Source organism: Glarea lozoyensis, assembly GCF_000409485.1.
Source record: "Glarea lozoyensis ATCC 20868 chromosome Unknown GLAREA19, whole genome shotgun sequence".
Classification (NCBI taxonomy): Eukaryota; Fungi; Ascomycota; class Leotiomycetes; order Helotiales; family Helotiaceae; genus Glarea; species Glarea lozoyensis.
The window spans coordinates 96,035-123,699 of NW_007360993.1; the positions used below are offsets into that span (position 1 = coordinate 96,035).

At 44.8% G+C, this 27,665-nt stretch overlaps 10 protein-coding genes across 10 annotated transcripts; 7 read left to right on the forward strand and 3 right to left on the reverse strand.

The window, feature by feature from the left end:
* Positions 1-3,363: 3,363 nt before the first annotated feature.
* On the forward strand, positions 3,364-3,971 carry GLAREA_12556 (uncharacterized protein; the record flags this gene model as incomplete). Its single annotated transcript, XM_008083337.1, has 2 exons — positions 3,364-3,442; positions 3,727-3,971. The coding sequence occupies 2 exons, from the start codon at positions 3,364-3,366 to the stop codon at positions 3,969-3,971; spliced, it is 324 nt and encodes a 107-aa protein (XP_008081528.1).
* A 2,043-nt stretch (positions 3,972-6,014) lies between these two features.
* Positions 6,015-6,876, forward strand: GLAREA_12557 (uncharacterized protein; the record flags this gene model as incomplete). Its single annotated transcript, XM_008083338.1, has 2 exons — positions 6,015-6,093; positions 6,143-6,876. 2 exons carry the CDS (start codon positions 6,015-6,017, stop codon positions 6,874-6,876), a joined length of 813 nt encoding a protein of 270 aa, XP_008081529.1.
* Positions 6,877-7,335: 459 nt separating this feature from the next.
* On the forward strand, positions 7,336-8,090 carry GLAREA_12558 (Rhodanese/Cell cycle control phosphatase; the record flags this gene model as incomplete). The annotated part of the gene is made up of 2 exons (XM_008083339.1): positions 7,336-7,474; positions 7,561-8,090. The coding sequence occupies 2 exons, from the start codon at positions 7,336-7,338 to the stop codon at positions 8,088-8,090; spliced, it is 669 nt and encodes a 222-aa protein (XP_008081530.1).
* A 1,666-nt stretch (positions 8,091-9,756) lies between these two features.
* On the forward strand, positions 9,757-10,095 carry GLAREA_12559 (uncharacterized protein; the record flags this gene model as incomplete). Its single annotated transcript, XM_008083340.1, has 1 exon — positions 9,757-10,095. One exon carries the CDS (start codon positions 9,757-9,759, stop codon positions 10,093-10,095), a length of 339 nt encoding a protein of 112 aa, XP_008081531.1.
* Positions 10,096-11,418: 1,323 nt separating this feature from the next.
* Positions 11,419-12,795, reverse strand: GLAREA_12560 (uncharacterized protein; the record flags this gene model as incomplete). The annotated part of the gene is made up of 6 exons (XM_008083341.1): positions 11,419-11,492; positions 11,569-12,036; positions 12,138-12,231; positions 12,290-12,464; positions 12,546-12,592; positions 12,637-12,795. The coding sequence occupies 6 exons, from the start codon at positions 12,793-12,795 to the stop codon at positions 11,419-11,421; spliced, it is 1,017 nt and encodes a 338-aa protein (XP_008081532.1).
* A 3,673-nt stretch (positions 12,796-16,468) lies between these two features.
* GLAREA_12561 (alpha/beta-Hydrolase) lies at positions 16,469-18,247 on the forward strand (the record flags this gene model as incomplete). Its single annotated transcript, XM_008083342.1, has 4 exons — positions 16,469-16,702; positions 16,753-17,094; positions 17,151-17,557; positions 17,617-18,247. The coding sequence occupies 4 exons, from the start codon at positions 16,469-16,471 to the stop codon at positions 18,245-18,247; spliced, it is 1,614 nt and encodes a 537-aa protein (XP_008081533.1).
* Positions 18,248-18,443: 196 nt separating this feature from the next.
* GLAREA_12562 (F-box) lies at positions 18,444-19,438 on the reverse strand (the record flags this gene model as incomplete). Its single annotated transcript, XM_008083343.1, has 3 exons — positions 18,444-18,550; positions 18,601-19,345; positions 19,397-19,438. 3 exons carry the CDS (start codon positions 19,436-19,438, stop codon positions 18,444-18,446), a joined length of 894 nt encoding a protein of 297 aa, XP_008081534.1.
* Positions 19,439-22,045: 2,607 nt separating this feature from the next.
* Positions 22,046-22,662, forward strand: GLAREA_12563 (uncharacterized protein; the record flags this gene model as incomplete). The annotated part of the gene is made up of 2 exons (XM_008083344.1): positions 22,046-22,065; positions 22,404-22,662. The coding sequence occupies 2 exons, from the start codon at positions 22,046-22,048 to the stop codon at positions 22,660-22,662; spliced, it is 279 nt and encodes a 92-aa protein (XP_008081535.1).
* A 275-nt stretch (positions 22,663-22,937) lies between these two features.
* Positions 22,938-23,582, reverse strand: GLAREA_12564 (Protein kinase-like (PK-like); the record flags this gene model as incomplete). The annotated part of the gene is made up of 1 exon (XM_008083345.1): positions 22,938-23,582. One exon carries the CDS (start codon positions 23,580-23,582, stop codon positions 22,938-22,940), a length of 645 nt encoding a protein of 214 aa, XP_008081536.1.
* A 1,409-nt stretch (positions 23,583-24,991) lies between these two features.
* GLAREA_12565 (uncharacterized protein) lies at positions 24,992-25,620 on the forward strand (the record flags this gene model as incomplete). Its single annotated transcript, XM_008083346.1, has 3 exons — positions 24,992-25,084; positions 25,223-25,403; positions 25,466-25,620. The coding sequence occupies 3 exons, from the start codon at positions 24,992-24,994 to the stop codon at positions 25,618-25,620; spliced, it is 429 nt and encodes a 142-aa protein (XP_008081537.1).
* Positions 25,621-27,665: the final 2,045 nt, after the last annotated feature.

The window sequence follows — 27,665 nt, forward strand, 5'->3', positions numbered from 1 at the left end:
CAACCCGCGATGCGGTCATTCTGCGCCGGGTTTCTGTGGGGGATTATGTTCAGCAGCTAAGGATGCTAAGGGGACCGAGTGCGGTTTTAGGCTCAGTGACATAACGTTGTGCTGCGTAAATGACGCAGATGATTCCGATCGCAGGTTTTGGAGCCAAGCCCGAGAAGCGGACGGGTTCGTGTGTGAGAAATTACCATGCGGTTAGGATGAGAATCAGAGATGGTGAAAAGATGCATGAGGCAGGGAAAAAGGGTGGGCGGATCAAAGGGACGGTACGAACCATTTACACCCGGAGAGCGTGGTTGAGGCCGCCGACAAGTGGAGGAATATTCGCAAGAGGTAACACAGCAGATGCGGAAAAACGTTTTTACATGTTGTGAGTGTCTTACTGGAGAGCTGAACCAGTCACAGTATTCGAAGCAAACGATCTTTTCATTGCATCCTCTTTGACCGAATTGTGCATTTATCCCCATGTTTCCCCTCGGTCCTACTTAGTTCTCGCGCGATGAGGAAACTCCACCACCCCGATCTCACGATCCAGTGATCCACAGATACGTCGACCCCACCAGAAAACGGTTGATGGAGTGCTCTCCGCCTGGGGTGAGTCCAACTCATCTCTGGAGGAACGAAGTATACATGAATTTGTTTACAATAATATTGACATGGACAGACTCATTTTCCAGTACTCATCCATATGGATGGTGAGGTGATGGGTCTAATTTCTTCTGCAGCATTATTGACTATGTTCCCCGAGCTTTATCTTCAAGGTTATTCATCATCAGGTCACTAGGTCTTAATTCTCTATCTTCGATCCACTTCCTCCAGCATACGATGCAAACGAGAGTCTGGCCCTCTGCACAGCCTCGGAATCTCACGATGTCACGATAACGAGTCTCACGATGATTTACTTTACCCCTCTATCGCGTCTATCCTACTATCTAGCCCCAAATACCTCGCAGGAAACGCTCCGTCCTTTCCGCCAAAAAGGTAAATTCAGCGAGGAAAACAAGTCCCGAATCACAATTCCATTCTCTCAACCTGTCAATTCCCATCGCTTCCACACATGCAACAGAGAAAAACACAATCACAACATCGGTCCAGTACATTATCACTCACCACGTCTCGCGCCGGCCCGTGAATGCCTAACCTCCCTCTCTTTCCCAGGGTCCAGATGCAATACCCTGCACGAAAACATCTCACGGCACGAAAATACCATTAAGTGTTATTCTTCCGACTTGAAATCTCAGATCTTTCATCATTTCAATGTCTCTTCGCTACGGAGACGGACCGAGGGACTTGATAAAGAGGTGTGGTGGGGTATGGATTGATTGTTTCTGGCCCGAGTCAACCCGAAAACAAACGATAGCTGGAGCAGATTGCGAGGTTTGTTCCCACGTGTTTGAATATTCGAAAGCAGTCTATGGAACTGGTCTATATTGTTTCGAGGAGGCTCTTCGATGGAGAAGAGGGTACCTCGAGTCCAACACACGTGACATGCGACTATCCTCGCTGTGCACCTCCAGCCTTGACGCTTAATCTGACAAACGCAGCCTTTTTCAAAAGTAGATTCACCTGTGTCGATATTCGAATTTCCGTGGGAAAGGGACAAAGATAATTGTGGTCATCTTCACGTGGTCTTTGCGCCCCACGCTGGTCTGGACTCTGGAATTTTTTTAGCTCCGTGCCCGCCAACGACCACAGATCGTCCATTGCACAATTCGCAACCATTTACAGTTGATTGAACTGTATGTGTTCTTGTTTCAGCAGGGGTGATGTTCTCAACTTCCGGCTAATATGGTCATGTCCACCATTAAAGAGATTGGATCTTCCTACTGTCAACTCCCCAACCTCATCGGCCTACAACCTCACCACACACAAGACAAGTTGCAGTCGAATCTCCATACCATTTCTCCAGTTGGTGCCAGTTGACACAATATCGCGTTTCTCCTTTCGTCGACTTCAGCAACTGAGACACTGTTATCTCTATTTCAAAGATACAAAATGGATATCTTGCTTAGAAATGTGCAGATAATGGTCCGGGGTTTCCCATACTCGTCTGTGGATCTTCTCGATTATAACTCAAGCTCTTGGTGGTCATAAGGCACGGGTATCGAGATGATCGAAAGCCTCGAACTGAACTCCCAACTTCAACACCCGAATGTCATTTCAGCCTCCGGAGCCTCGACGCTGGACCTCTCTACGCTCGACACATCACGATCCAGGCCGTTTCTATCAAGGTTAGCAGGATATGGAGGAACGGATCCATCTTCTTAGATCAATCTCCTGGAGCTACTTGCAGAGAAATGAATAGCTCTCTTGGGAATGCAGGCACAAACCCAACATCGCGTCGCATGATGGCGATACATTTCTATGATTATATGTTCTTGACGCCAACGGTCTTTCTGTTGAATTGGTTGACTGATCGATTCGAAGAGCGAATTCGCAGAAATCAAAATTATTCTTGCTGCTGAAGAGATCGGCAAGGTTGGTCATATTCTACTTTTCTTGCCTTGCATACCTTCCAAAAACATTACCGCACGTTCATCTTTGCCGAACTTCCATTAACTGCTGATACATTTTGATTTTACTCCATTTCGAACACGATTGTATTTTAAGATGATCCTTGCGAAAGGTACACACCTTTTGATCACATCGTTGAAAAGGGTTCTGACATTTTGGAAACTAAGCCGCTTGCTTGATTGCTACACTTCCCCTTCATTTATGGAAACGCATACACCTGTTGGTTCACAAGTTATGAAGAGGTGTCTGAAGTATGTTCATCGTATTGAGAGGTTTACTTTATTTCCTCATTGCAAAATGCAGATTTTTATCAGCAAGAGTGTACAACCTGGTTAGACTACCTCCTCTCACGATTTCTTCCTCAAATCAAGCAGGGTCCATGAATCGAGTCGAATCACAGGCCTGAAGATTAATGTTTTCCTTTTTCTCCAAATTTCATCTGCGAATCTTCACCTAGCAGATGCGGAAAATATCGACCCTGTTATTGGCATCTTGTCGTCATTCACGAGTCTTCTCAATCAGTTTTCCCCTATTATTGCCCATATCTGTCTTGTCGAAGCATGAGTAGGGAGTTAATCATCACAAGAGTTGCTATACATTCTATTTTCTGAGGATTGTTAGATCTCCTGCTTTTATTCATGTTTTCTATTTATGCTTAATGTTATTCCTCCATTTTCCAATCTACTATGATATCCTGTCTATTTAGGCCTGTATTTTCTACATCCCTCTCAACTTTTACGCCTCTGTCCTCAAGATTTTCCAGTTCCTGAGAGTCTCAACCACTCTGCCCGTTCTATATCAGACCAAAACACGTCGAATACTTTCACACTACTACCCGCCAACATGTCGCCAGTGAGAGGCGAGAAACCAGATCTCACCACAGCCTTAACGACGAATAATCCCGAAGTCCCAATCCAAAACCGTGCGTCTGCCAGTATCGAGAGTTTTCTCTATTTGCTAGAGGCTTTCTCCACTCTACCATCAAGCAGAGCCTCAGAAGTAGGGAAAGAAGACACCAGCACCAACGACACAAAAAATGACACCAACAATTGCCCCATTTTGGATACCGAAACAATATCAGAAAACCACCTAGAGAGACCACATCCTCCACAAAAGGCGAACATGGAAGCCAAAGCAGTGGAAGTGGAAGTACGATATCATCCTTGATAGACTCCTATGTTGATGCTGAGACCTCCAACAACGCAGCAATATCCCTCGAAACGAGCGTTTTAGATAACGCATACTTCCGCTACTCCACCGGGCTGGACCCCGAAGCTGGGAATACCTTTGTGATGCCAGTTCCAGAAGGCAGCGTTACTTTTAGTCCCGCGAAACGGTGTCAGAGCACGCATTTGGGGGATGGGGGTGATGAGGGTGTCGATGAAGATACAGGTGGCGGACCTTATGCTGATGGGTTTCAAAATTCTGCGGTAGGTGATGACGAGGTTTAGAACGCGGCGCTTGCTACTGCTGTGTTGGCTTTTGTTGTTTTGAGTCTGGAGGAGGGACTGAGGTGATGAGATGGTGTGATGGGGATGGATAAGCGAGATTCAGTTGTGAGGCGGATAAAATGATCAAGAGTTAGAAACCGATGTTTCTCGTATCGAGTAAGCACAATATATATGCTCCATCAATTATTTCTAGAAAATGACATCTTGTCAAGGCCTACCCTTAGTCGACTTATTCAGTTCAAAGACTAGCGTGCAAATAAATAACTGACGGTCATCTTGTCCTCCGCGTCACGGTTTAGGATTCGAGAAAAGGCTGGCTGAAATAATACTTACGAATGAATATCAATCAATCCTACTTCTCGTCATATACGTGTGTATTACCGCAAAGAGAAAGGCTCTCTGTGAAGTGAGCTAGAAATGTGAGTGTTAAATCTCGATTGCAGCATTCGTCGGTATGTTTCCAATCGCAGGTACTTCAAAGCTATAGGGAACTTGTCGCATCTCTATCTAGTAAATCCTAGATCTTCGAAACATCCGACGATGCCGATGTACTTCTTGTTGTCGTCACACCACGAGTCTGGGGAGTTAACACCGTTTAAGACAAGACTTTAGAACGAGTAGCAGCACCTCTAATATCCACATCTCGTGTCCGCTGGTGGAAGTGCAATGAACGTATGAAGCACTAGGTTGAATTTCCTGTCCGCCAATTATTGCTCTTAGCTTTCTTATTCACTTTGCACGATGAGCAGCAGTCGGAAACAACGTTACATGTGCGGAGAAGCGGGCCAAAAGTTTTAAGGTTACTAGGAGCGCTCTAAAGGATTAACGTGCCGAGTGAACTGCGTCAGGTCTGGATTTGAATGCTGCTGGTCTTGGATAAATTAGCATCTTGGCTTTAAAAGAATGCGTGGAAATTTGTTTGCTAACGTCTGGAAGGTGTGATTTTATGCTACGAGGAACAAGAATAACGATGCCTTATGATCTTCATCTGCGACCAATGCTACCTTGACGCAGTTTGTAAAACCATGCCGATTACTGTTCAAACCCCGAATGTTGTTGCTCTCTCTCAGATTCATAAACCCATCATTTATCAATGAACAACAAATCATAGTCGGTACAGACTGTCACGCCTCTTAATCCGGTGCGGATTGGAACTGACGTTTCTACCCAGTCGTGTATCTTGAAAAGCTTATTTCAGCCCTATAAAGGGGGGTAGGAAGTGCTGACAAGCGAGCGGGGATTTCCCAGACAGACCCGACGAAGGTCTAGATTTTCACAGCTTGAGATCCACAATGGACGAAGATGATCACTAAAGATATCGCAGTTAGTGGTAATTGGAAAAGTTAATTTTTCGACTTGGAGAGGATCTACATTTTGTTGTTCTTCTGAGTCTGGGGCTTTTCGGGTTGTCGAATGAAGGGAGTTCATCAAAACTCCTCATGAAATGTTGATGGAGTATTCTCTCGTTTGAATGGTTTATCAGAAACTATTGGTCGATGTGCATTTCGTTTGTAGTCAAAAGTTCATGCTGCCTTGAAGCCTAGCTGTGACGTATACTTGGGCAGTTCAATATTATTTGAACCTTTCGAAGTGTGTGAGGCGTCTAATAACTGACCACTTGGGTATTTTCAGTAATGCGCTTGCTCTCCTTCAACTTCCTTTCTTTGGAGGAGATCGCCAGTACGACCCCTCCCGGAGGATTGTCCCCCCACAAAAGCGCTAGTTCATACTTTTAAGGTCGCGTTGTAGGTTTCTTGGCTAGATTATATGCGTTTAGAATGATGTAGTTCGAGATTAGTGATGGAACTAATGTTCTCAAGCGTGGCAGAGAGTAACATACCTTACATCCACGCAGTTCTATTCCTCTCTTTCTTTTCTTCCCAATTCTCATCACAGAATTTCCCAAATCTTTCGTTCAACCAGATTTCACAGTCTTCAACAGCTTCACACACACTTCTACCCATCTTTACCACCAAGCTCTTCAAATATCCACAACCAAAGCTCTTCAAATCTCTCCAACATATCATCAAGCAAACAAGCGCGATGCCTCAACTCAGCACACGCCAAAATGCTCGCAAATTTAAGCCTGCCATGCCAAAATCTACAGAGTGGAAATCTGAATGTAAGACAAACATCATATCTGATCTGACATTGGGCTGACCATTTTCAAGATCTTCAGGCCATGCGAGAAATTGCGAGAGATCACCTCGAAGAATATGTCGAACGATATTACGACAGTCACGATGACGCACCCAACTGGCGCGAAACAGCTTTCGCTCCCATCTCGGAGGCGGAGGAAGATAATTACATGATCGAGCAATTTCAGAAGGCCATGGCTAAGGGGCAGCTCTACACGAGCAACATCCTCGACGGCCACATGGACAAGATCGAAGCTGCCATTGAAGCGTCAGCAAAGAGGGCCAAAGAGAATATCAACCCAGCGGAGCACTTCAACCAAATGGAGTCCAACGCAGCAACCTCTTACAACCTCAACCTCGATGTCCACATGGTCAAAGTCGATTCAGCCATCGACTTAGCCGCAAACACTTCCAAAGATCAAACCCCCAATGCGGAGCCGCTCAAGAGCCACAATCCTCAACCAGCAGCTCCATCTCATCTTCCTCCAGCCGAACATCTCAATCCAATCGAGACTTCCAGCCACTCATCCACCGAGACAGCAGCAAAGACAGATCACGAGAACGGCTCAGCGCAATTCAAACATACCAATGCGATGAGACCGGTGATCATCACTCCAAGTCCCACTTTCTTGGAGGCTTCAAGCGCTGCAATCGAGGTGATGGAAGACGATCAGGACTCCGAGAACATCAACGCAACGAAAACAGGGACTGAGAAACATCATCTCAAGTCACTATTGAAGAGCATCTTCTGCTTCAGAAAGGTCTAATCAGATCGAAGCAACAGCGTTGGCATTTCTGGGAGTTCTGGGTATTTGGTTTTTGGGTATTCTCACGGGTTTCGGCCCATAGCGATTGTTTCTGTATCCTAAAAAGAAATAAATCATTTCTCAGCGACGTCCAATCGATTTTGTATTGTGAAATGTGATGTTTATGTTGATGTTGTCAAGTGAAGTCAAGAAGTTGTCGGCGATATCCCTGCGCATCCCCTGCATCCCCTAAACATCCCACTGTAAATCCCCCGCATTTTCTTCAGCTGAAGCGAACGCCACAACCCCTCCATGGCACGACATCTCTTGACTTCAGCTCGACCTCAACGTCAAGATCATTGTCGTCGTCGTTGTCGCATCCACTGAATTCATGCATATTTAAAATTAACGGCCCCTTTGTCCAGATCAATAGACGGTTATTTGGAAATTTTGAGTTGACGCATTACAGCGCGTAACAGCATGTCCGTAGCGACACAGGCCACTGTCGCCAGTCTACCAAGATTGACGGCAGCAGAATTGAGCGACATTTTACTCAAGCAAGGAACCGACAGTCTGGATGTGAAAAACGATATCACTGTTATTGATGTGAGAGATGACGGTACGATCATGCTCCCTCTTGCCGTCTCTTCAAACTCATTGTCGCGAAGCTGCCAAACACCCTGCTAATCTCTGCATCTCAAACAGATCACATCGGCGGCCACATTCGAAATTCCCTCCACGTTCCTTCCGCTACACATGCCACCGCATTACCCTCTCTCGTCCACAAGCTACGCGATAAACCAGTCGTTGTCTTCCATTGCGCGCTCTCCCAAGTTCGAGGCCCCAAAGCGGCATTACAATACATAAGAGAACGGGAACGGTTAGTTGGACCGGGCAGCACAAGAGTGACTGCTGTCGTAGACGATGCGGAAGAGTTGGTAGTCGGGAAGAAAGGGCCTGGAGTAGGGGAAATGCTGAAAAGAGATCGGGAAGAGCAGTTGAAACGTGAAGAGAGAGGGGTTTTAAGGCATGAAGTTGAGGAAGGAGAGGAAGGCTGGGAAGATGTTGATCGGGAGGGTCAGGTTGTTCAAGATAGCCAGGCCGCAGGCGATGAAAAGCAGAAGCAGAGGGTTTTGGTTCTGGAGGGGGGTTTTGTGGAATGGCAGGCTGTACATGGTGAGGATGAACGACTGACAGAGGCATACAGCAAGGAGCTTTGGAAGGATGCATATTAGATATACCCAGCCTTGCTTTCAACGGGAATCGGAGCATAAGGGAAAAGCTTGCAGCGCATCACCGACAACCCAGTTGGTGGTTTCAATCAGCAAACTCAGCATTACTGGATAATCTCAGTCCTAGCAACTTCAGATATCATACCCAGATATAATGCCCCAACTTCAATGGAACTTCTACCTATATTTCAAGGCAATACGTTCAATTGCTATTGCTTTCAGTTCTTCTATGTTGGACACTATGTCCATTCTTTGTATCGCCTAAAATCGATGCATAAGGTTTCATTATAATCACTCAAAAATATCAAGACAATATAATTTAAAGTACAGTAAGCGATTCAGGGAGCTCTCATACTTTCCGGGTGCCATTCGGCTTCAAACGCTTGGTTTTGTCCAGTACATTTCCTCGAAGGGTTATATGTGCAGTTGTGTCGAACCGGCTCGCTCATCACAGACTACCTAGCAATACACTTAAACATCAAGCTGACTTTTCACCCGAAAATGTTCTCTTGCTCTTCAGAACCCATCCTTGCAATAATCACAGACATACTTTCTTCCGCTTCCTTTCCCATCTTGGAGAAATTAATGTCACTTACTCACAATCTTTTCAATTTCGTCCATCGCCCATGGTAACTCCGATTCTGTTAAATTTCTTTTCTTGCTTCACATAGGCGGTTGTTAGATAAAATTTACGTGTCACTAATTAGAGCGGTTCATTTCTAGAATAATAGATCGCGATGGCGTGGTCGCTCGGTGCTTCGACAGAGATTAAACGACTTTTAGTGGATGGCTCGGATTTGAAGGATTTTGGTAGTTTTCACACATTTTTGTGCTCCAATAAACACAATTATGTGTAGCGACAGATGATGTGAGTAGCCAAGACAGTAATCAGCGGAGTTTGATAATTGGAAGCGGTTTCTGGCAATGGCTGGCACGTTAATGAGAAGTGATTTATTGCAGGCTTTTGTAGGCTTCTGCCTCTTCTCGCCTCAACACACTTTTGTTTTTCGGGTACGACGTTCCCCAGGAAAATTACGTGTGGAAAACCGGTAAAAAAATTCTACTCATCAAAATCTAGGCGCCTTATTCAGAAAATAGGGAAGTGACCTAACCAAGAATCCACTTCGTTCCGAGGACCTAACCACAAGTACGGTACAATACTAACTTTGCAATTTGACTCAGAATGCCCCTGATGATCTGGTACATCCTTGATTGAAACTATCTCGAAACTCTTTGCGAATTAAGTGACCTAATCGTTGGCTGTCTGTTCCCATTCTTCAATTTTCGCGTCGCAATGGTTGAACATCAAGATTGAGTTGTTACCCACAAACCTTGCCTAATTCGAAACTGAAACTAGCAGCTCGCGTATTCTGAACCATCATGTTAGATCAGTTGAAAACCCTTAATTTAGTACTGCACCTAAATACCAGTTAGGTGCGTTACTTCGTAAATATGAAGTCACTGTTCTATACTTTAGCTGGAAGGGTATTACCCTCTCTTTGCACTAAATCCATATATGTCCCTAATAAAAATAATAAGGATACTCCTTCTTGTCCATCTCCTGCGAAAATGTTTCGAAAATATTGACCCAACGCACACATCACTTTTCTCGAAGCAAACACCACTTACTATAACCGTCCATCAACCATCCGCCCAAACCGCAAATAAAATGTCTTCAGATGCCCCGCAAATCAACGTGACAGTCTCTGTATATAAATCCGATGATTCCTCGGATAATCCGACTGGGGCTTACATTTATATCGCTTGTTTCTTCGGCACTGCCATTTTTGGCTACTTTTTTGGGAAAAGAATCTGGACAGCATGCGTCCAAGGTCCGAGACGATGCGTTAACAGATTGAGAACAAAGAGGATCGACGAAGTGCAGTTCGCTGAAAGAGAGCTTGGAATTGCGGCCAATACTCCAGCTAGGAATTTGTTCCATTTGCAGACGCGCCGTGATGATGAGCCACAAAGACCTGCGCCTGTTTACCAATTGCGGACATATTGAGGTAATTGCTGGTTGACCCTAAATCTTGAAGAAGTTTACTTGGAGAGAACATGTCGAGAGAATGCGCTTCGTGAAAGGAGAAGCATGTGGTGTTGCAGGATAGAATTGGTTGAAATGCGGAACGGAGACGGAATGAAGAAGAGAGCTGTACTCGTGGGGAATTCTTCACCAAAGCGACATTGAATTGTGCTAGTGTGCCCATTATATCGTCGTCTGTCGCAGTAAATCTAGAGGCTGAGTGCACGAGGAAGGGGAGTTTATGGGCGAAGTTTGGATGGCTCTACTTACCGCTGCAACACTCTTATCTTCATGCACTTCATCTGTCTGATGGTCTCAGGAGCTGAAATCAAAAAGATGCAGGCTTGATTCACGGCGCTTTCGTTTAAATGCAATTGATCTCCGAAAGAAGGGGGCCATGGAACGACATCTCCCGTCTTTTCAAAGCCCGAGAGGTAACTCACCAACTCACCTCCTTCAAATTCTAAAAACGACTCACGACTCCAAACCGACGTACCCTGACAACTTTTTTAATTGGGTGCGGTGTCAAAAATCTGTATCAAGACCCTCGCTTTGCTCCCTGGACACTTGGCAATGACATCTGGAGAGTTCTCGGGAAAGGGGAAGGGAAGCGATCATCCTACAATATTGTATAGTTTAGTTCATATTTAGGATTCCCACTTTTCTCGCATTCATGAAGACACCTGGGTATCTACAAATAACTTTGGGCTCGTACGTGCGCGCTTAAAATTTGAAATGAAAAAGAGGGTGTTCCATCTGTAGGTGCTCGCGGTGGACAAAAGAAGTGGCAGTCGTCGACACACGATATTTCTTCGGCTTAGTTGACGAAATATCGTATATTTAGTGGATTAACTTGGAACATTATTAAATATTCTGTCAATAGTATTAAGTAAATCAGACTTTTTGAGCTTTATTCAAAGTCGACGAGGCAGTCTAAGATTGATGGATAGTGTGACTGACTCTTATGTTGTGATCCGCGAGAAGTGACACAGCATCCTTGAAAAGTTGATTTCACTTTAGACTGCTTTTTTAACCACGCAGAAGACAATGTTTCAAGTACCTACGCTTGAATGAGGTATTGAAGCCAATGAAACACTAAGTATGGGTTGTATCGCATGATCAACTACTGAGAAAGATATTGTGGATGCGATGAGGAAGCAGAACAAAAAGAAGGTATATACGAGAATCATCTTCTATCGTATATTTTAGCAAAATATTTGGTTTCAAATTCCATACCAGCTTTCGAACCCAGAGTCCCCTCGACATCTGTGATACCCAACAAAATCCAAGATACACGATCTGAGTTCACGCAACATATTTGACGGCCCTAGGAGCTGGTCCGTATTGAACCTCATGTCCGCCAGGAAGTTCTGTAAGCCCTGTAGCAGAAACCTAAATTAGTATTGTGCTTCCAGAAAGCAAAGAAGTTTAAAAGCGGAGTGTCGAGTAACTTACAGCCATCAATATTCTCATTAACAACAGCCTTTTGAGCACATTTGTTCATCGCAGCAGTATTCTGAGTCTTGGCTCCCGCACAGTTCACGACACAAGCGGTGTCCAAGATTTTCTGAAGCGCATCTCCCTTCCAACCAAACACGTAATCGGCATGATTCGCATAACCGGTAGCATCGCCAAAAGACCATACGAAAGGTTGACTTCCATCAGCTGGCCAATCAGCTTTGTTGTTGAACTTCGAAGTATCCCAAACCACCTCAAATAGTACTTGAGCTGTGCGGACAGGGTGACTGGCTGGGCATGGACCTCCGCTTTCAAATGTGCCGGACTCGGGGTACGCCATGTGTGCCATGTGATCTGGGCTGTCGAGGTTCTTTCCGTCCCAGCAAGTGGGAAAGCGTTGGTTAACCATTATTCCCGCCTTGCAAGGCTTTTGTGGGAAATTGAGGGTCTCTGGCTCGCGAGTTCCTGCACTCATGTTATTAATGTACGGCTCTTGTCAGCGGCAATCCTTTCTCCGTTGGAAGTGAAAGCATTTCAGCCAGGAAATCTGCGATTTCAAGACCTACCAGTATTTTCCATACACGTATAAGTCAGTTGACGATACTTGGTCACTTCTGCCTTAGATCGAGCGTTGACGTCGCCAATGAACATGCGAAATCCCTAAGTAATCCTGATCAGAAACTCGTGTTGACCGTTGCAATGAGTCTTGGGTGCTTACCGGCTTGAATGCAGTGACTTTCGACTTTTGGGCCGTATCGTAGAGGGCATCCTGCATGTAGTAAACTGTAATTCCGGCCGTTGCACCAGAAATCTGGGATGTCTGAGGAACACGTTTAAATGTACCATTCTTGGCGCGGAAGTACAGAACAGCAGTCCAGTAATTCGAGAAATCTCTGCAGCGCAGTTAGTGTTGGGGATCATATAACAAGGGAAGGAAAACCTTCTCGCTGAAAGAACATGTTGTACATGTGGACTCAGCGGGCATATCCTTTTTAGGATCCATGGTAGCGTTGAAGGAGTTCTGAGAGGTCAGCTTATTGTGTTTATAGGGGATTGATCACTAACTCCGCCAACGATCTGATGCACATGAGTAGATGGAAGCATTCCGGGGTTGACCAAGGGGTCAAGTCTTTCGACTACAAGTTGAGAGCATTGAAACCGAATGAGCGCGCTGCCAAAAGTGGCAAGCATGAGCACCAGAAGTGCTTGATTAGTTGACTTCATGTCGTCGTTTCTCGGGGCTCTTCTCTTGAGTATTGGATTGAACTTTGGAGAACTGAGAGGAAAGTCGACCTTGAATACGGAGTCCCGATATCTTTTAGCTTCTCTTGTACACCTTTCTTAGAGAGGTCTTGGAATGGATGCTTGATCATTTATCTCCCAATATAATTGCCGATACTCAAGACTAGTGCTCAATGTGACCCTACCAGATCGTCGTTATCTATGAATAGACGAACGACAGGCTGGGTAATTGCCGGGAGGCCGCTTTGTGTAGGAATCAGGAAAGTTTTGAGGATTTTAATATCGAACCGTCCGATGATATTCGTCATTGGTAGCTGCGGGTTAAACACAGCAGTCAACCTATGAAGGTTTGCCTCTGGCATCCGTACCGACCAACACCCTAGTATGTCTTCGGAACTAAGGAGCTCGATGCGGGGTACGATGTTTTAGAGCATTCCCTGGGATTCAAGCTTTTTGCGCTACTTGAGAATTAAGTGCGACCATCAAAACAAGACAGATGGAGCAGTCAAGTGCTCCTTTCGCTAATCTCAAAAAGACTGGCCTTTTTGATCCGCCAAAGCCGCATTTAACTAAATTTACCATATCATAATTTCGAGTGGCCAAATAGTCTTGAGATTGGGAAACCAAGAGAAATATAAGAATGAGATATTTGGTCAGTTAGTCTCAAAAAAAGACAGTTCTTGTCATGTCTACTAGCCCAACTGTGAAGTCATGTTCGGATATCTGCCAGATCTTAAAATACCAAAGAAGTTTCAAGTGCAACCTCAAAAATAGGCAGAAAATCGTTTTTATAACTTGGTATTTTGAGCCGAAGAGTCGTAAATAATAGGGGTAATGAAATACGTCGGCAAGCATAACAATGAAATAGATTTAATACTGATCGCCAAGGCCATCTACTAAATAATATAATCGGCAAATGAATCATCGGTAGTTACTCTTGAGCTGATTGTGCAAAAAGCGTGAAGTGCCGAGTCTCGAGGAATCTGGGGTAACTCAAGGTTGGCTTAGCCAGTTATTTATCCATAGTAGCCACTCACTGAGATGCAACCGTCTTTATCGTCAAGTAAACTCGCGTATCTGGGAGCGCACATGGCCATTTGGGAATAAATCTTGAGACGGCCAACTTCATACCCAATATAATCACTGCGTGGTTGTCAACACAAGAAAAGCAAAGCAGTTTTCAAATACAACAAAGCCACTCACGAGCCCAAGTCCAAGATGCATATCCACTTCAGTCTAATCGCTATATTCCTTCCTATAATTCTTGCGGATGGGCCTTGCGTTGTGGATTCTGATAATTGCAGAGCAGTTATTAATGCAAGCGCTTGCTTCAATAAGTTTCTTGGGCAGGGAAATAAAGCAAACATCTTGAGTTGTCTTGCTGGTACTGAAGGGGACGCAACCCCAACAGTGAAAGTAAGACGGAGATGACTGCCCATTTACGACCTAGCTGACTAGTTGAACACAGATGTGCGCTTGCACTGGTTGCGTTGGACCGATGATGACAGCCTTCCTGACGAAAAACAAAGTTTGCACATAACGTTGGGATGGATTTGTGTTTGTCGTTGAGATTATGGATATACAGTTTTTCAAATTGTACATGAAGGAAAACCATTGAGGCCATTCTTTGAGATGATTTGGGAAACTGGACAGATATGTGAAATAATCATCGTGGGCTTCGCGTATGAGACTCTGGTCGTCGAGACACAATATGTGAACGCGAACACATTCGAATGCGCAACCGGCATTTGAAAAAGAACATGTCAGCCCCTGATTATACGGAGTACTCGGAAATGTTACAGTTTTGGTGCCCTTTGATGTTTGGCTCCACAGTGGTCTTTGAATACTGTAAGAACAGGCCGAGTTCAAATTACTACCAGCCAAGTTAGTCATCCTGCCATTTCACAGACAAAACAAGTGCCGGAACCCCATTCCTTACTCAAATAGAGTTTCAAGTGTCTCGTTGTTGAGAATGATAGATGCAATTCTCGATGTTTGATCAACCTGGTAGAATGAATATCGTGTTTTCACTGCCACTTATATTGTTCGCTGAGACGGCGCATCCAGTGCTAGAGACGACAAGGGAGAGATTTGAATTTGGTATCGTTTGCTCATTACTCCTCTTGACGCACGTAACATGCTTCAAAGATCCGCGCATGAAGTCTCGAGGTTGAATGCCATTGTGCTTTTGAGATTGCGCTGTGCCAGTCGTGGGATTGTGCATGATTTGTTACTTGTTCCCATCCATTGATCTGTCCAAGACTAGGCTATAGCCGCTGAGGATCTCTTGGTCGTTGGTGGCTGGAAAAGCTTGTTTGATATCAGCTGTGGGCGTGGAAGCGCCGCACTATCATGGTAGGATCCTCATGGCCGTCAGAGAGCTGCTGTGTTGATTGAAGTCCAAGAAACTCGTGAACTAGCTTTAAACAGTTGACGAAATGTCTACTAGTGACATAAAGATCGCTCCTCTTATCTTGTGTATTTGGAAAATAGAAAATAGAAAATAGTTGTCGGGGAAGGTGAAGAAGAGGAACAAGGAAGACACGAGCGCAAGATGTCAGGATAAAGTCCCGTGATCAAGGATAATCTCCCTGGTGGCCGCTATCTCCGAATGCTCCACCCCGTTCTCTATTATCGATCAGATTTAATCTCGTACATAGCTTTTATATCCTACTTTCAGCATTTGGCTTTGAGTTCTTATTTTTGTTTATTGATTCTCGCGCCCTTCTGATTTTTCCGTCCAAAAAACTTCTCCTTACGAGCTGTTCCCCTGCGCCGCTTGACGTGACGTTCTATCGTCATCTCCGAAAACACGAAACAGTTCAACTTTGACTTCAAGCGCGCTCGACTGCTCCTCATCGCATCTTGACAATTGCAAAGCCGTAGGACATTTGGAAGGTCAACTCTTTCATTCGAGCAATCGTATAGAGGTACGTGTATGTGTTTTCCATTCGTCGTGTCGTCCAAGACTTTATTTGTATTCGGTCTTCATGTTCCTGGATCGAAAGGAGCCTTCCTTCGACTCGATTTGGCAACAACACGCCACCATCCATTCCTTCACTCCGGATGTATTGGCAAATCCATTCTCATTTTCAAATACTGGAATTTCATTTGTATCTCTACTCTGGGGAGTCTGTATTACGACTGTTAGCCAGCTATACAGCCAACTTTGAATACACTTCCAGTTCAGATAAAACCAACACATCTCGCTTAATGAGCAGACGACCGTCAGCCCGTACAACAATCTGTTCAAAAACACATTATCACCGATTTAAGTGCTTACTCGTGAACAGTTTTTTTACGGTCCAGTAAAGTTGCACATACCGTAATATATGATGCGGTGCACTATTCTCTGAGATGCGGAGCATTTGTAGCACAGCCTTAATTATTACCAGGCACTCATCATCAGCCTGCCAAACGTACTCCTCATTTGACGATTTGGGAGCGGTTATTGCTCGCTTGAACCATCCAGCCTGAACCCTTTTCAGTCTCCCTTCGTCAAAAATTACCGAAGTCGACTCTCATCCATTCACGTTATCAAAAGCAAGCATATAATATGCGATGGAGTCCTCTAGGGTTTCCGGCGAGTATCAACTCTGCCAGCTGGAACATCCACATCTTCTTCTGGTGGTCTGTTATTATCTTCTCGGTCATCATGCTTACCCCGGTATTCATTCTCGGCCTCCTATTTGGTCTCATTACAGAGTCACATGGGCAAGACAATAAATTGGTGGTGGATCTAGGCTACGCAAAATACAACGGTTTTGTGGGCGAAAAGGGAATGAACCAATGGTTCGGTATCAGATATGCCGCTCCGCCTACTGGCAACAACAGATTCCGAGAACCTCAAGACCCTGCCGATAATCCGGAGGTCCAACAAGCAAACAAGGTGAGTTAGGCATGATGAACTATCGCTGTGCAAAGTCTGACTTCATTTAGCGCACTCCAGTCTGTCATTCGTCGCCATCGACGAAACTAAATCCAGACCAAAGTGAAGACTGTCTTTTTCTGAACGTCTTTGCTCCAGCGAAGGAAACGAAGCCTCGCGCTGTCCTCGTCTGGTTCCAGGGCGGAGGACTGAACTCGAATGCTGACGCGAATGGTGACGGATCTAGTCTGATCGCTGCTGCCGACAATGACCTGGTTGTAGTCACTTTCAACTTTCGAGTGGGTGTCCATGGTTTTCTTGCCAGTAAGGAAGTCAAAAAGGATGGAAATCTTAATGCCGGTCTACTAGATCAGCGAAAGGTCTTGCACTGGGTTCAAAAGAATATCCACCTCGTAAGCCGGGCCCCTTTCTTTTGACATGTAGCAGGAACATTCTAATCAAGATCTAGTTCGGTGGAGATCCAGAACGTGTCACCATAGGAGGCGGTTCTGCTGGAGGGGGCGCTGTATCTCTCCATCTCACTGCGTATGGAGGCAAGAATGAAAATTTGTTCAGCGCAGCGGTGGGTGAAAGCGCCTCTTATGGGGTTCAATACACCGTCGAAGAATCGCAGTACCAATACGATGCCTTGGTAAAAAGAGTCAAATGTGACAAAGCCCCGGACACTCTGAAGTGTCTCCGTGACTTGGACATCAAAACCCTATCCGAGAATAACCCAAATGTACCAGTGCCAGGCGGTGGTGGTGGAACACCGGTATATATGTGGTCTAATCACATTGACGGCGACTTCACCCCGGATTGGTCATATAACCTCTATGAAACTGGAAAATTTGTCAAGGTTCCAGTAATATTTGGGTAGGATCCCCCCGGCCACCCTGAGTAACATCCTCGAAAAATTGCTTACACGTTTGCAGAGCTTGTTCAAACGAAGGAACTACCTTCACGCCTAAAAACCTCGCCAACCAAAGCGAAATAGACAATTTCATGAAAAACAATTACCCGAAATTGACAGAGGAGGATCTGGCAACCGCTGCTTCCTTATATCCAGTACCAGATAAACCAGAATACCCAGATTCAACACAATTCTGGCGGCCGCTAGCAGACATGTACGGTCACATGCGCTACAACTGCCCCGGTCTCTACATGTCCGGCTCATACCCACGAGTCGGCGGCATGAATACCAGCTGGAGCTACCGATGGGATGTCGCCCGGCCCGCAAACCTCGCTAATGGGAATGGAGTCACGCACGTCGCGGAAGGCGGTGCTGTCTGGGGTAGTTATAAAAAGGAAGACCCCGAGTCGGCGTTGCAGCCGATTATACAATCATACTGGACAAGTTTCATCCGTTCTCATGACCCGAATACCCATAGACTGAAGGATGCGCCAGAGTGGCTGGGGTATACCGAGGGAGAAGATTCGAGTGGTGCCAATCGGAGGATGCTTTTTGTGAATGATCCTAAAAAGGTGGCTATTGAGACTATCATTGGATTGTTGCAGAAGCGTTGTAAATTTTGGCATAGCATTGGGGCGAAGATTGGACAATAAGCTGGTGCTGTTCCCGACGGGTTTCAAATAGAGCTTGAATTTTTGTTATTTACTGAGATCAATAGAGGAAATATACGATATTGCTTCAAGTTGATCGAGTAAATATCATCTTTCGACAGCCACTTATTGCCATTGATTTGCTGTCTCGTGCTTCCTTTGGACACTTAGTGCGTACGATTCCACGGATTTATGGACTTCATGAGACCCAAGATCCTATCACAACAGCTTTACCTGAGTGATTCAACTCCTGATCTAGCGCGGTTTCGAGCATGAGGAGCAATTGCGATGTCCTTACTGCAAGTTCTGAAAATCGTCAAGAGGTGATTTGCGAGAAAATGTGGAATTCAACATACCTTCATATTGCAATGTGTAACTCACGGGCGGATCTTCATCTCTGTTCAAAATGATAGGCTCACGAACATCACTTGTCGGTACCACGTTCATTCGTAATCCAACATGATTCCCTGAGTCTGCCCACAACAAATCGTTGTCTGTTTGCACCGTAGCGTGATTACTGCGAGAGGGGAAGGATGCACGTTCTGAGAGCCATTCCCTCCATACCCGGGTCAGCCCTTCTCCAATTGTGGCCGAGCTCTTAAAGACGCCAGGTTTCGGTCCTAGCTTCACAAGATTTGTGGTAGTGACCAACTGACTGAACAACTCGTGTGATTCGAGCGATACGTCCTGACACACAAGATCCTCATGCTTGTCAACCAGCCCAATGGGCGGCAGTATTGGCCAGCCGCCTGCCGGATGTGGTCTCGCTGAACGGCGGTTATCGATAGGCTTCAATGGGCGAAAGTAAGAGTATAGTTCTGACAATATACCCAATTGGCCGGTGGCCTCGCTATTTGCAGATCTAAAATCGCGCTCGGTATCAAGACCTGGTGTTGAAATGTAATCGCAGTAGAGATAAGGGGTGTAAAACTTCGCCGATGGATGGTAGCACTCTAGTATAAGTCTGTGTTCTTTGTGTGACGCGGCTTCCAGAAGTCGTCTTTGAAGAAGTCGAAGGATCACATTGTGAAATCGATGACAGGTAGGAGTAAACGCAAGCAAGGATCTTGAAGAGAATGAGGAAAGAATCGAGGTTAAAATCTAGGTTTTAGGTCAGATATTTACGCTGGGATTATTGGGATTGGGACAGACCTCGTTCGGGAGAGACTCGATTGGCGCGAGGGATGTTGCCATCTTGTTGGGACTGAGAAGAAGTTTGAATTTTGAAGTTTGAAGAAAAAAGAAACTAGAAAGAGATCTATGACAAAGAGTTATTTGAAAGAACGAGAGCGTTTTATATATCCTTCACCAAATTGTAATCATCGGGTAACAGAACAATCCATAACAGCCGTCTAGTGGAAGAACCGGTCAATGACAAAAAACTGTGGGCAGGTTGCCAACGAAACCACCAGAAGGTAGCTCTGAACGTTCCACAGTCCCGGATTCGAATGCTATCGTCGTTCGCGGCTAGCTGACTCTGATTGCTGACCAAAGGTGTTTCGACAAACCATATGGGATAGGTATATTACGGGGTCAAGCGCGATCGAACAACGAAAACGTTGGACGTCGATTGAAGCAGCTGAGTGGAGTAGGACAGAAGAAAGGAAGTATTGGGAGATGCAGGAAATGTTTGATGGCAGTTGGAGTTGGTTGGTATGATAATTGATGACGATAAGTCGGGTGCTTATCTCAAGACCTAATCGCAAGCTGGGTTTCGCAAGCTCGGTCTTTCTCGGAGAACGGTCACAGCGCCGGCCCTGGGTCGGGATTCTGTCCTGATCGGGCCGGCATCGGAGGAAGAGCGCAGAACTCCAAAACTTCGTGAACCTCAGCTAGCTTTCTATCTCTCACGTCTTCCCAGGACCTCCGAATTTCCATAGTTCTCCTGGATACGGCTTTGTTGTAGTATCTGCCCCGCGAGAGCGACGAGCATATCCTACTGCCAGTCGACTTTTCGCTCTCGATGATACGCAGGCAAGTCGGCACCGCATCTCTAGCACTTTAGGGAGTTGAGAAGCGAATTCGTGGCTCCGACGAACCACCTCCAAATGACTAAACAGGAAACATGTGGCATGGGATTACCTACAGATTCCTATCGTCCAAAATAATCCAGAAGTTGAGGGCGTTTTATGGCACACCTAATCAAATTTGGGATTCACAACTCCCCGAAGAGATGTTATTCTTGGTACAGTAAATGCACCACTGCATCGAGCGAATCGGCTTGCATCCTCCACGGTGGCGCAAGGGAGTCTCTCCTGGTAAAGCTTTGTCCTTCATCTTTTGGGAAAGATTCTGTCCATCTCTCTTGTCGCCGCAAGTTGCCTCGTATCTCCGTTGTCTCTATTCGTTTGGACGCCGAAGGAATCCAGAGTTATCTGCTCCTTCGTCGTTTAGACGATTTGGGATGTAAGCATCACCTTTTTGTACACCACGAGGCTGATGCAGTTGGAAAGTTGTACTACACGATTGGTGTCAGTCCGGGAATTTTGGCAAACGATTCTGGCTCGTGAAGCCGAATAAATCATCGCTACCAAACTACAAGTTTATGCACATGATTGACGGTGTAGTCGCTTCATGTGTAATCTGATTCCTGCCATGAGAAACTTGCGATGTTGCCCTGAACAATTTGTAAAAGGTCGCTCTCAACCGATATTAGCGCGCGGTTGCTATATGAAACGGAAAACTGACACGTTTCAATGATTCCATAGCATGATGTTGGCAACGATGAAGATAACGGGCGTCGGTTGAAGTAATTGGTAACTCTGGAGGATTTGCTTAGCACCCAGCCATGGCATGTGACGTGACTCGGCAGCGAACAAAATAAGTGCATAACCTCTTGACCAATATGTTAATTAAAGGTATAATGTAGTGCGGGTAAGTAGCTTGATGAAGGGTCGTACTTCATCTTGAATAGCGTCTAAAGATTCCTATGTACTAATTACTGCAACGATAAACAAATCGAGGATGTTTGGTCAACTCATAGAGCAAATATCATGTTCCGATTGCCACTGATGTACTCCCTCCACTACGAGCTTTGGGTCAAGGTAAGAGGTAGAACAGGTAATTCAACCATAGGAATTTGTCTCCAAATTGTACCACGGCATTGAATTCCATCTTTGCAGTCCTGTCGAAGCTGAAAGAAATCCATTACTAATCTATTGAGAGAACAATCGCATACTTTGCCTGAGAGGTATTGGAGACATAGCAGCGGTCCCGATGTTGTGTACTAAACTAGCAACGAAGATAAAAAATTTGCCTCGGTGGTTTCTAGTGAAGAAATTGTGAGCGCCGCGCTGTTGAGTGGGAATGGTTGATATATGCCAGGATTTTCGCTGGTCTTAGCGGTCTGTTGTGTTGTGAATAATAAAACTTGGGAGGCCAACAAATCTCTTATCAACCAAGAAAGACGAAAAGTACCGTTTTGAAAGGTTATTCACAGACTCAGATGTGTAATTCCGCAGTCGACCAGCTAATCTAGGACACAGCTGTACAGACATTTGTCGGAAGGTCGATCTTCTAAGATCATGTGTTTGGACACTTCAAAGTTGCTCAAGTGTGAATTGGAGCTCGTTTTCCTAAAGCTCTTTTCGAAGAGTGAATTGAAGTTCATTTTGTGATATGTGGTATAAATATTCAGATAGCAGAGCTTGAGAAACATGATTAGTCTTCAAGTCATCTCACTACAATCTCCTACTTGCGATACGTTGGCCAACAACGACTCATTTTTCCTATGCCATTGCAATGCCGTCGAACAAAGAACGGTTGTATGTTGTTCTTTATGCCAGGGTAGGAACAGCCAAGATGCCTGGTGGGGAAGACCAGTAAGTTAGTCTCGCGAAGTTTTGAGGGCTCCTGGAGGACGAATTCAACTGGCAGTCGAAAAACGATATTTTCTTAAAACAGTTGACGAAACATCGTATATTTAGTGAATCAACTTGGCACACTAGCACATATTTCGTCAATTGTTTTAAGTTAACGACTTCTTCAGTCCAAGACTAGTGGGCAGGTGAATGTCATTTATTTTGTCCTCCGCGCCGTTGGGTTCGAGTGCTACATAATGTTGTAAACGGAGAGCACAGTGTGGCTTGACTTCGACTTCAATTGAAATTCAATTACCGATGAACTGCTGTACACAATGCTGATTGTATCTTCCTATTAGGTATCACTGGGCACTGATAGTCGGACCCAAACAAGAGAACGAGACAGCGACTGGGTGGCGTTATCACGCTAGAGAGCGAATGGCTGGTAAAGGAGGCTCTAAGTGGTACTTCGAAGAGAGGGACATCGGTGTCGTAGCAACGAGCATGCTCCTGGTGCGTATACTGGTTGGAAAGGTGGAGAAAATGGAGCGCATTCAAGCACTTCTTCGCACCGTGCCGATCAGATCTAGCGAGCCAGGATGGAACTGTGTTGGTTAGGTGAAAGAGGCACTGAACACTCTCGGTGCAGATGGCAGAGCACTCGGTACTAGTGTAACGGGATGGCAGGCGGTGCGAGATAAGGCGATGTCGTACGTCCAGGAAAAGAAGAATCAGCATCGTTTTGATGGGAAAGGAAATTTTGACATGCGATTTGCAGCAACATATGATTTGTTGGATGGCAAAGAGACAACACCTTAATGGCGCAGCCAGCATGCGACCTGGCTAGGTAAAAGTTGTTTCAAATTCGGGATGAATTGATACACACAATGTAACTACCAGATATCTCCAAAATATTTCTGGCGAATTCTTTCCATTTTTAGTTCCTCGGGCATTGGAACCAAAAATTTGTCGATTTCGTCAGCCCAAAAAGAATTCCACGGGTTAACTTGTGACGCCGTAGTATACTCCCAATACGTGGGGTACCAGCCAGCTGTTTCCCAATCAATAATTCCCACAATTGTATCGTCGCGGACAAGAATATTCAAGCTGCTCAAATCACCATGTGTCATAACCGCTGGCGGCCAAGACCTATCTTGTAATGCTATGAGTTCGCTGACATCGGGATAATGATCAGGACTTGCTTCGAAGGCTTGTCTGAGGTATCGATGGAAATTGTGAATACTCTCGAAAGGCCCGTGGAAACTTGAATCTGACATTAGTCGAGCATCATATATCACGCCGCCATCGACATTTGAAACGCCCTGTCCTTGAGGTGGTGAGATGGCGCGCATTTCCTTCACCATCCCCCGAAGCTGCGCAAGTATCTTCACCTTCGACGCCTCGCTCCTTTTGACCCAATTTTCCCCAAGCATCTCCCCTTTGATCTTTTCCATGACAATATACGTAATGCCCTTGTGTGTGAAAGCACAGTAAACTTTCGGTACGGGTATCGAGGTATGCTGGGAGATGAATTGCATTGTTGATGCCTCTGCCCAGTAATCTTGGACTAAATAAGTGGACTTCGAATAGAGCGTAAGAAGTCTGATTTACTTGAAATAAAATGTTTGACGAAATCTTATATTGTTCTAAATCAATCCACTAAATAACAATATTTCGTCAACTTAATCGAAGAAATACCGTGTTTCGACTGCCACTTATTTTGTCCACCACGAGGTGTGGGCGGTGATTATTTCTCATCCACAAATTTCCTTTTCTGGTCGGGCGGAACACCAAGCACGATCTCATTCACGAACCATTTGGTACCTTACAACTACACATCTCTAGGTAATGCCGTGGCCAATTCCGCACATCCCGTGCGAACCCTTTTTTCCAGGCTGATCAAACGTCTGGTAGGAATCTTACTCCGAGATCTGACCAAATCTCGTCTTGTCTCTGTACGCCCAAAGGCTGTGCGGCAGACTCGTGTTCCACCACATATTTGAATGCCAGTCTCGTCAGATCATGATAATGTGGCTCACCAGTGGCTTCGTCGTAAAGCCGAATGAATTATCGCTACCGAGGAATAGTAACTTTTGTTTCACTATTTCAATAAACATTGCGGCCGTGTTCTGGTTCCAAAAAAGATGGCTTGACTTTGTGCGAAGCTGTGCCTCTTTTTCGTTTGAGATTTTTTCCCCAAAGATATGTTGTTGCGTCCTGCTGCATGCTTTTCCCATCAGCCAGTTGAGGGTGATCCAATCCCTTGACGACAACGAGACTTTCTCGATTCTTAATCCTGCGTTGTGGAGCTTGTTGTTCATCAATTTCTATCTTACGTTAAAAATATTCGCTCAGAGTCTTCTTGTCGGACAAGCCCGGGGTCTAACGTAGGCTGGTTGACGATTTCCAAAATCTCAGCTACTATGTGTTATTTGGCACCTTTTTATGGCTGCATGTTATTGGAACGAATCTGTCTGTCCAACTGAATTCTGCGCTCTGCCGCTCCGACTAGTCCTGACTAGGCAATACAGATGCACAAAATGTCAAAAGATCTCAGCAAAAGTCTGGAGCCATAACAATACCCTATGTCAAGACTGATATCAGCTCATCTCTTTGATGAGATCCTATGCGTCAAAACGAACCGAGCCGAGCCGAAATAACGATGATTACATGCATGAAAACCTGTTCAGGTGTTTGCTGATGATATCTACGCTTGCCTGGTTGAGCTACACGATATGATTTGCATCATACACTCGAGCGCTGGTTGGGATCTCCAAGATGTTCCATATAAGGTCACTGTATCTTCCCAAAAGTTTCTTGCCATCCTCATATACATTTGTCCTGTTTCAATCACTCATTGAACACTTGAATCACTTCTACCAGATAGCTCTTGGTACCATCTTATTCCTCAGCTTGTTGTTTCAGTTTTATAAGGACTATCGTCAAGATGTTTGCCAAAATCTGCTTCACTACCATCTTGTTTGCTGGTAGCATCAGCGCTCAAGCATCCAACACCGATCCAAAGGCCCTTGTAAATTTAGTAAGTTACCTATTTTCGTTTACTTTGGAAACATTCATTTGAGAACTGATCTCGTATTGCGACCAAACTCGAAGATTTTGTTGGGATATTTAATGTGTCGCGCTTTGAATCATATAAATATTAATCCAGCCTATGTAGTGGATCGATGTGCCATGCACTGTGGGAGTAGAAGCAACCAATAACCGAAACTTCTGGCTTCCCGGATTCCACGTTCCATTTGGGCCGAGAGATCGAAACGTCGGTCAATGTTACACTGAGACTTTCCAAGGTGTCAGCACCAATTATTTCCCAACCCAGACTAATGGGAAGAAATGCGTCTGTGAGTCAAAATCTTTGTCCATCCTGTTGTATTCTCGTCCACAGCTGATGCTTGATATTTAGTCACTGCCTACGATCAAGCCAATTGTAACGGAACGTCACCCGGTCGAGCAATCTCCTTTAATGATGTTGATCCCGTCGCTGTCAACTGCAAGCCTGGGCCGTTCCGTGCTGCTCCGCAACTTTTGGGTATCTCATACAAGGTCACCTGCCCATAGATGGTACGCAATACATATTGCGTCGATAAAAATCCAAGGATTCACCCGCCATATATTTTCAGGGGTTTGCTTGAGTGGAATTGGGTATGGAACCAGAAGCTAGCATAAGGAGCAAGTTGGTGCTGTTTTAACTATTGCCATGGTTTTGTTTTTGACTAGGAGGGACCACGATTCATTTCTAGGAGTAGAGAAAATTTGTTAGGTAGCATCAAATTCAACATTTGTGTACCCAAACGCCCACTGGTACACTATCAACCTAATTAACCAAATATACAGTATTCTATTAAACCAGTCGAATAATAAACATCGTATTTCGATTACTATTACATCTTCTACCGCGAGCGAAGGAGTCACACACTAGTCATGAAAGGACACTACTGAAGAGATTGAAAATGATGTGAACCGGGTAGGATTCCAAAATTTGACCAGGGTGGTCGGGTTCCTCTCTTGGTATTGTTCCTAATACCCAGTCAGTGAGAGTTTTTTTTTTTGAAAAGAATTATGCTTAACTGACGGTGGTTTCACCTTTTCGGTGGCTGCGAGGCCGTCGTTTGCTTGACTGTATACGAGTTAGTATACATTGAAAATTTTCGGTATGTCAAATGGAATGCAATACTTTTGTGTGAGGCATTTTGGCGTGAGGAGGATTTTGCGATACCAACGGTGGAACTTGGGATAGGTCTCAGCAGTCTTCCCTCGAGACAAATCAGGCAAGTGCCCACCCACCACAACCCACGTCAGGTCGGTACTCAACTTTCCCAAATTTCCTTTGCGCGCTTTTCCGACCGTACCATCCAACATCGCAAAATCCTTCACACAAACAATACATTCGCAGCTGGCAAAATGCCACACATGAAAATATTTCAACTCAAATCCTTAGGTGAAATTTGTAGAGTCTAATAAACGAACGTTTAGTCAAAGGGATCGAAAGAGCGATCCAAACGCTCCCGCAGAGAACCCCAAATAAGTAAAAGTCATTGTCATTAGCAGGTCCTTAAACTAACTTGATGATAGCAACAATACGAAGAGAGAAAGGCGAGGGAGAGGGAGGCGAGGGAAGAAGAGGTAGATACCGATTCTGTATCAGTATTCGACAATGGTACTGATAAGCGTTATAGAAGCTCAGAAGAATTTCGGCTGCGTTGGAGTACTTTGTCAGTCTGTCTCTTTTACTGTCTTATACTATTACTAATCATTCTATAGGTTTATCTTCTTTTGGCTGTCAATTTTTTGGCAATGGTTTACGCTTGGTCACATGACCAAATTTTGTTTTTGGTTGTCTTGGTGTTTTCGACTGGTTGGCTGGCTTTGAAGGAACATATCATTTAGTTAGGTGGATTGGGGAAATGGGGAAATGTTAATTTTGGAACAAAGCTTTTCATTCGTGCCAGACACCAAAAAGTGAATCGTGATTGATAGCCTAAAGTAATGGATTTGGTGTCCTTATTTATAAATAAGAAGAAAATGAACCAAAAAATTTACGATTTGAATTTATTAAAGTTTTGATTAATTAAAGATTCTACTTGATTTGATTTGATTGCCTTGGTTTGGAATCAATGATTGTTGTACGTACTTTAATTGCCTAGTATATACTACTTTGTAAATTCAAGAAAGGCACAGTGATTCTAGAAGAAGACAAATGGGGTGACTCAAAATGTAGGCATCCTGGCAGAGGGTTTGAGATCAGCAAAACAACTTCGTTAACACAATGTACCATATGAAGAAGCCCAAGGAGCGATTTGATAGAGGAGTAAACAAACAGAGTCAGTTTCCATCCAGGACAGCTTGTCATGTTATATGACAAGAAAGCCGCAGGACAAAAGTCGAAGCTCGGCTGAAGAAGACCGTTAGTGATCTGTGGGTTTGGAGGGAACCATGGGTTCTCCTATATCATAAGACAAATTGATGGAACGATCATTCGTACGATATTCCAGGAGATTATCTCAAAAAATTCAGATTACAACTTCCCTCACTTAGAATATCAGCTATTAAAAGCGAGTAATAGATCCCATGATAGGCAGCAAGACATAGGTTTCTGGATCTCG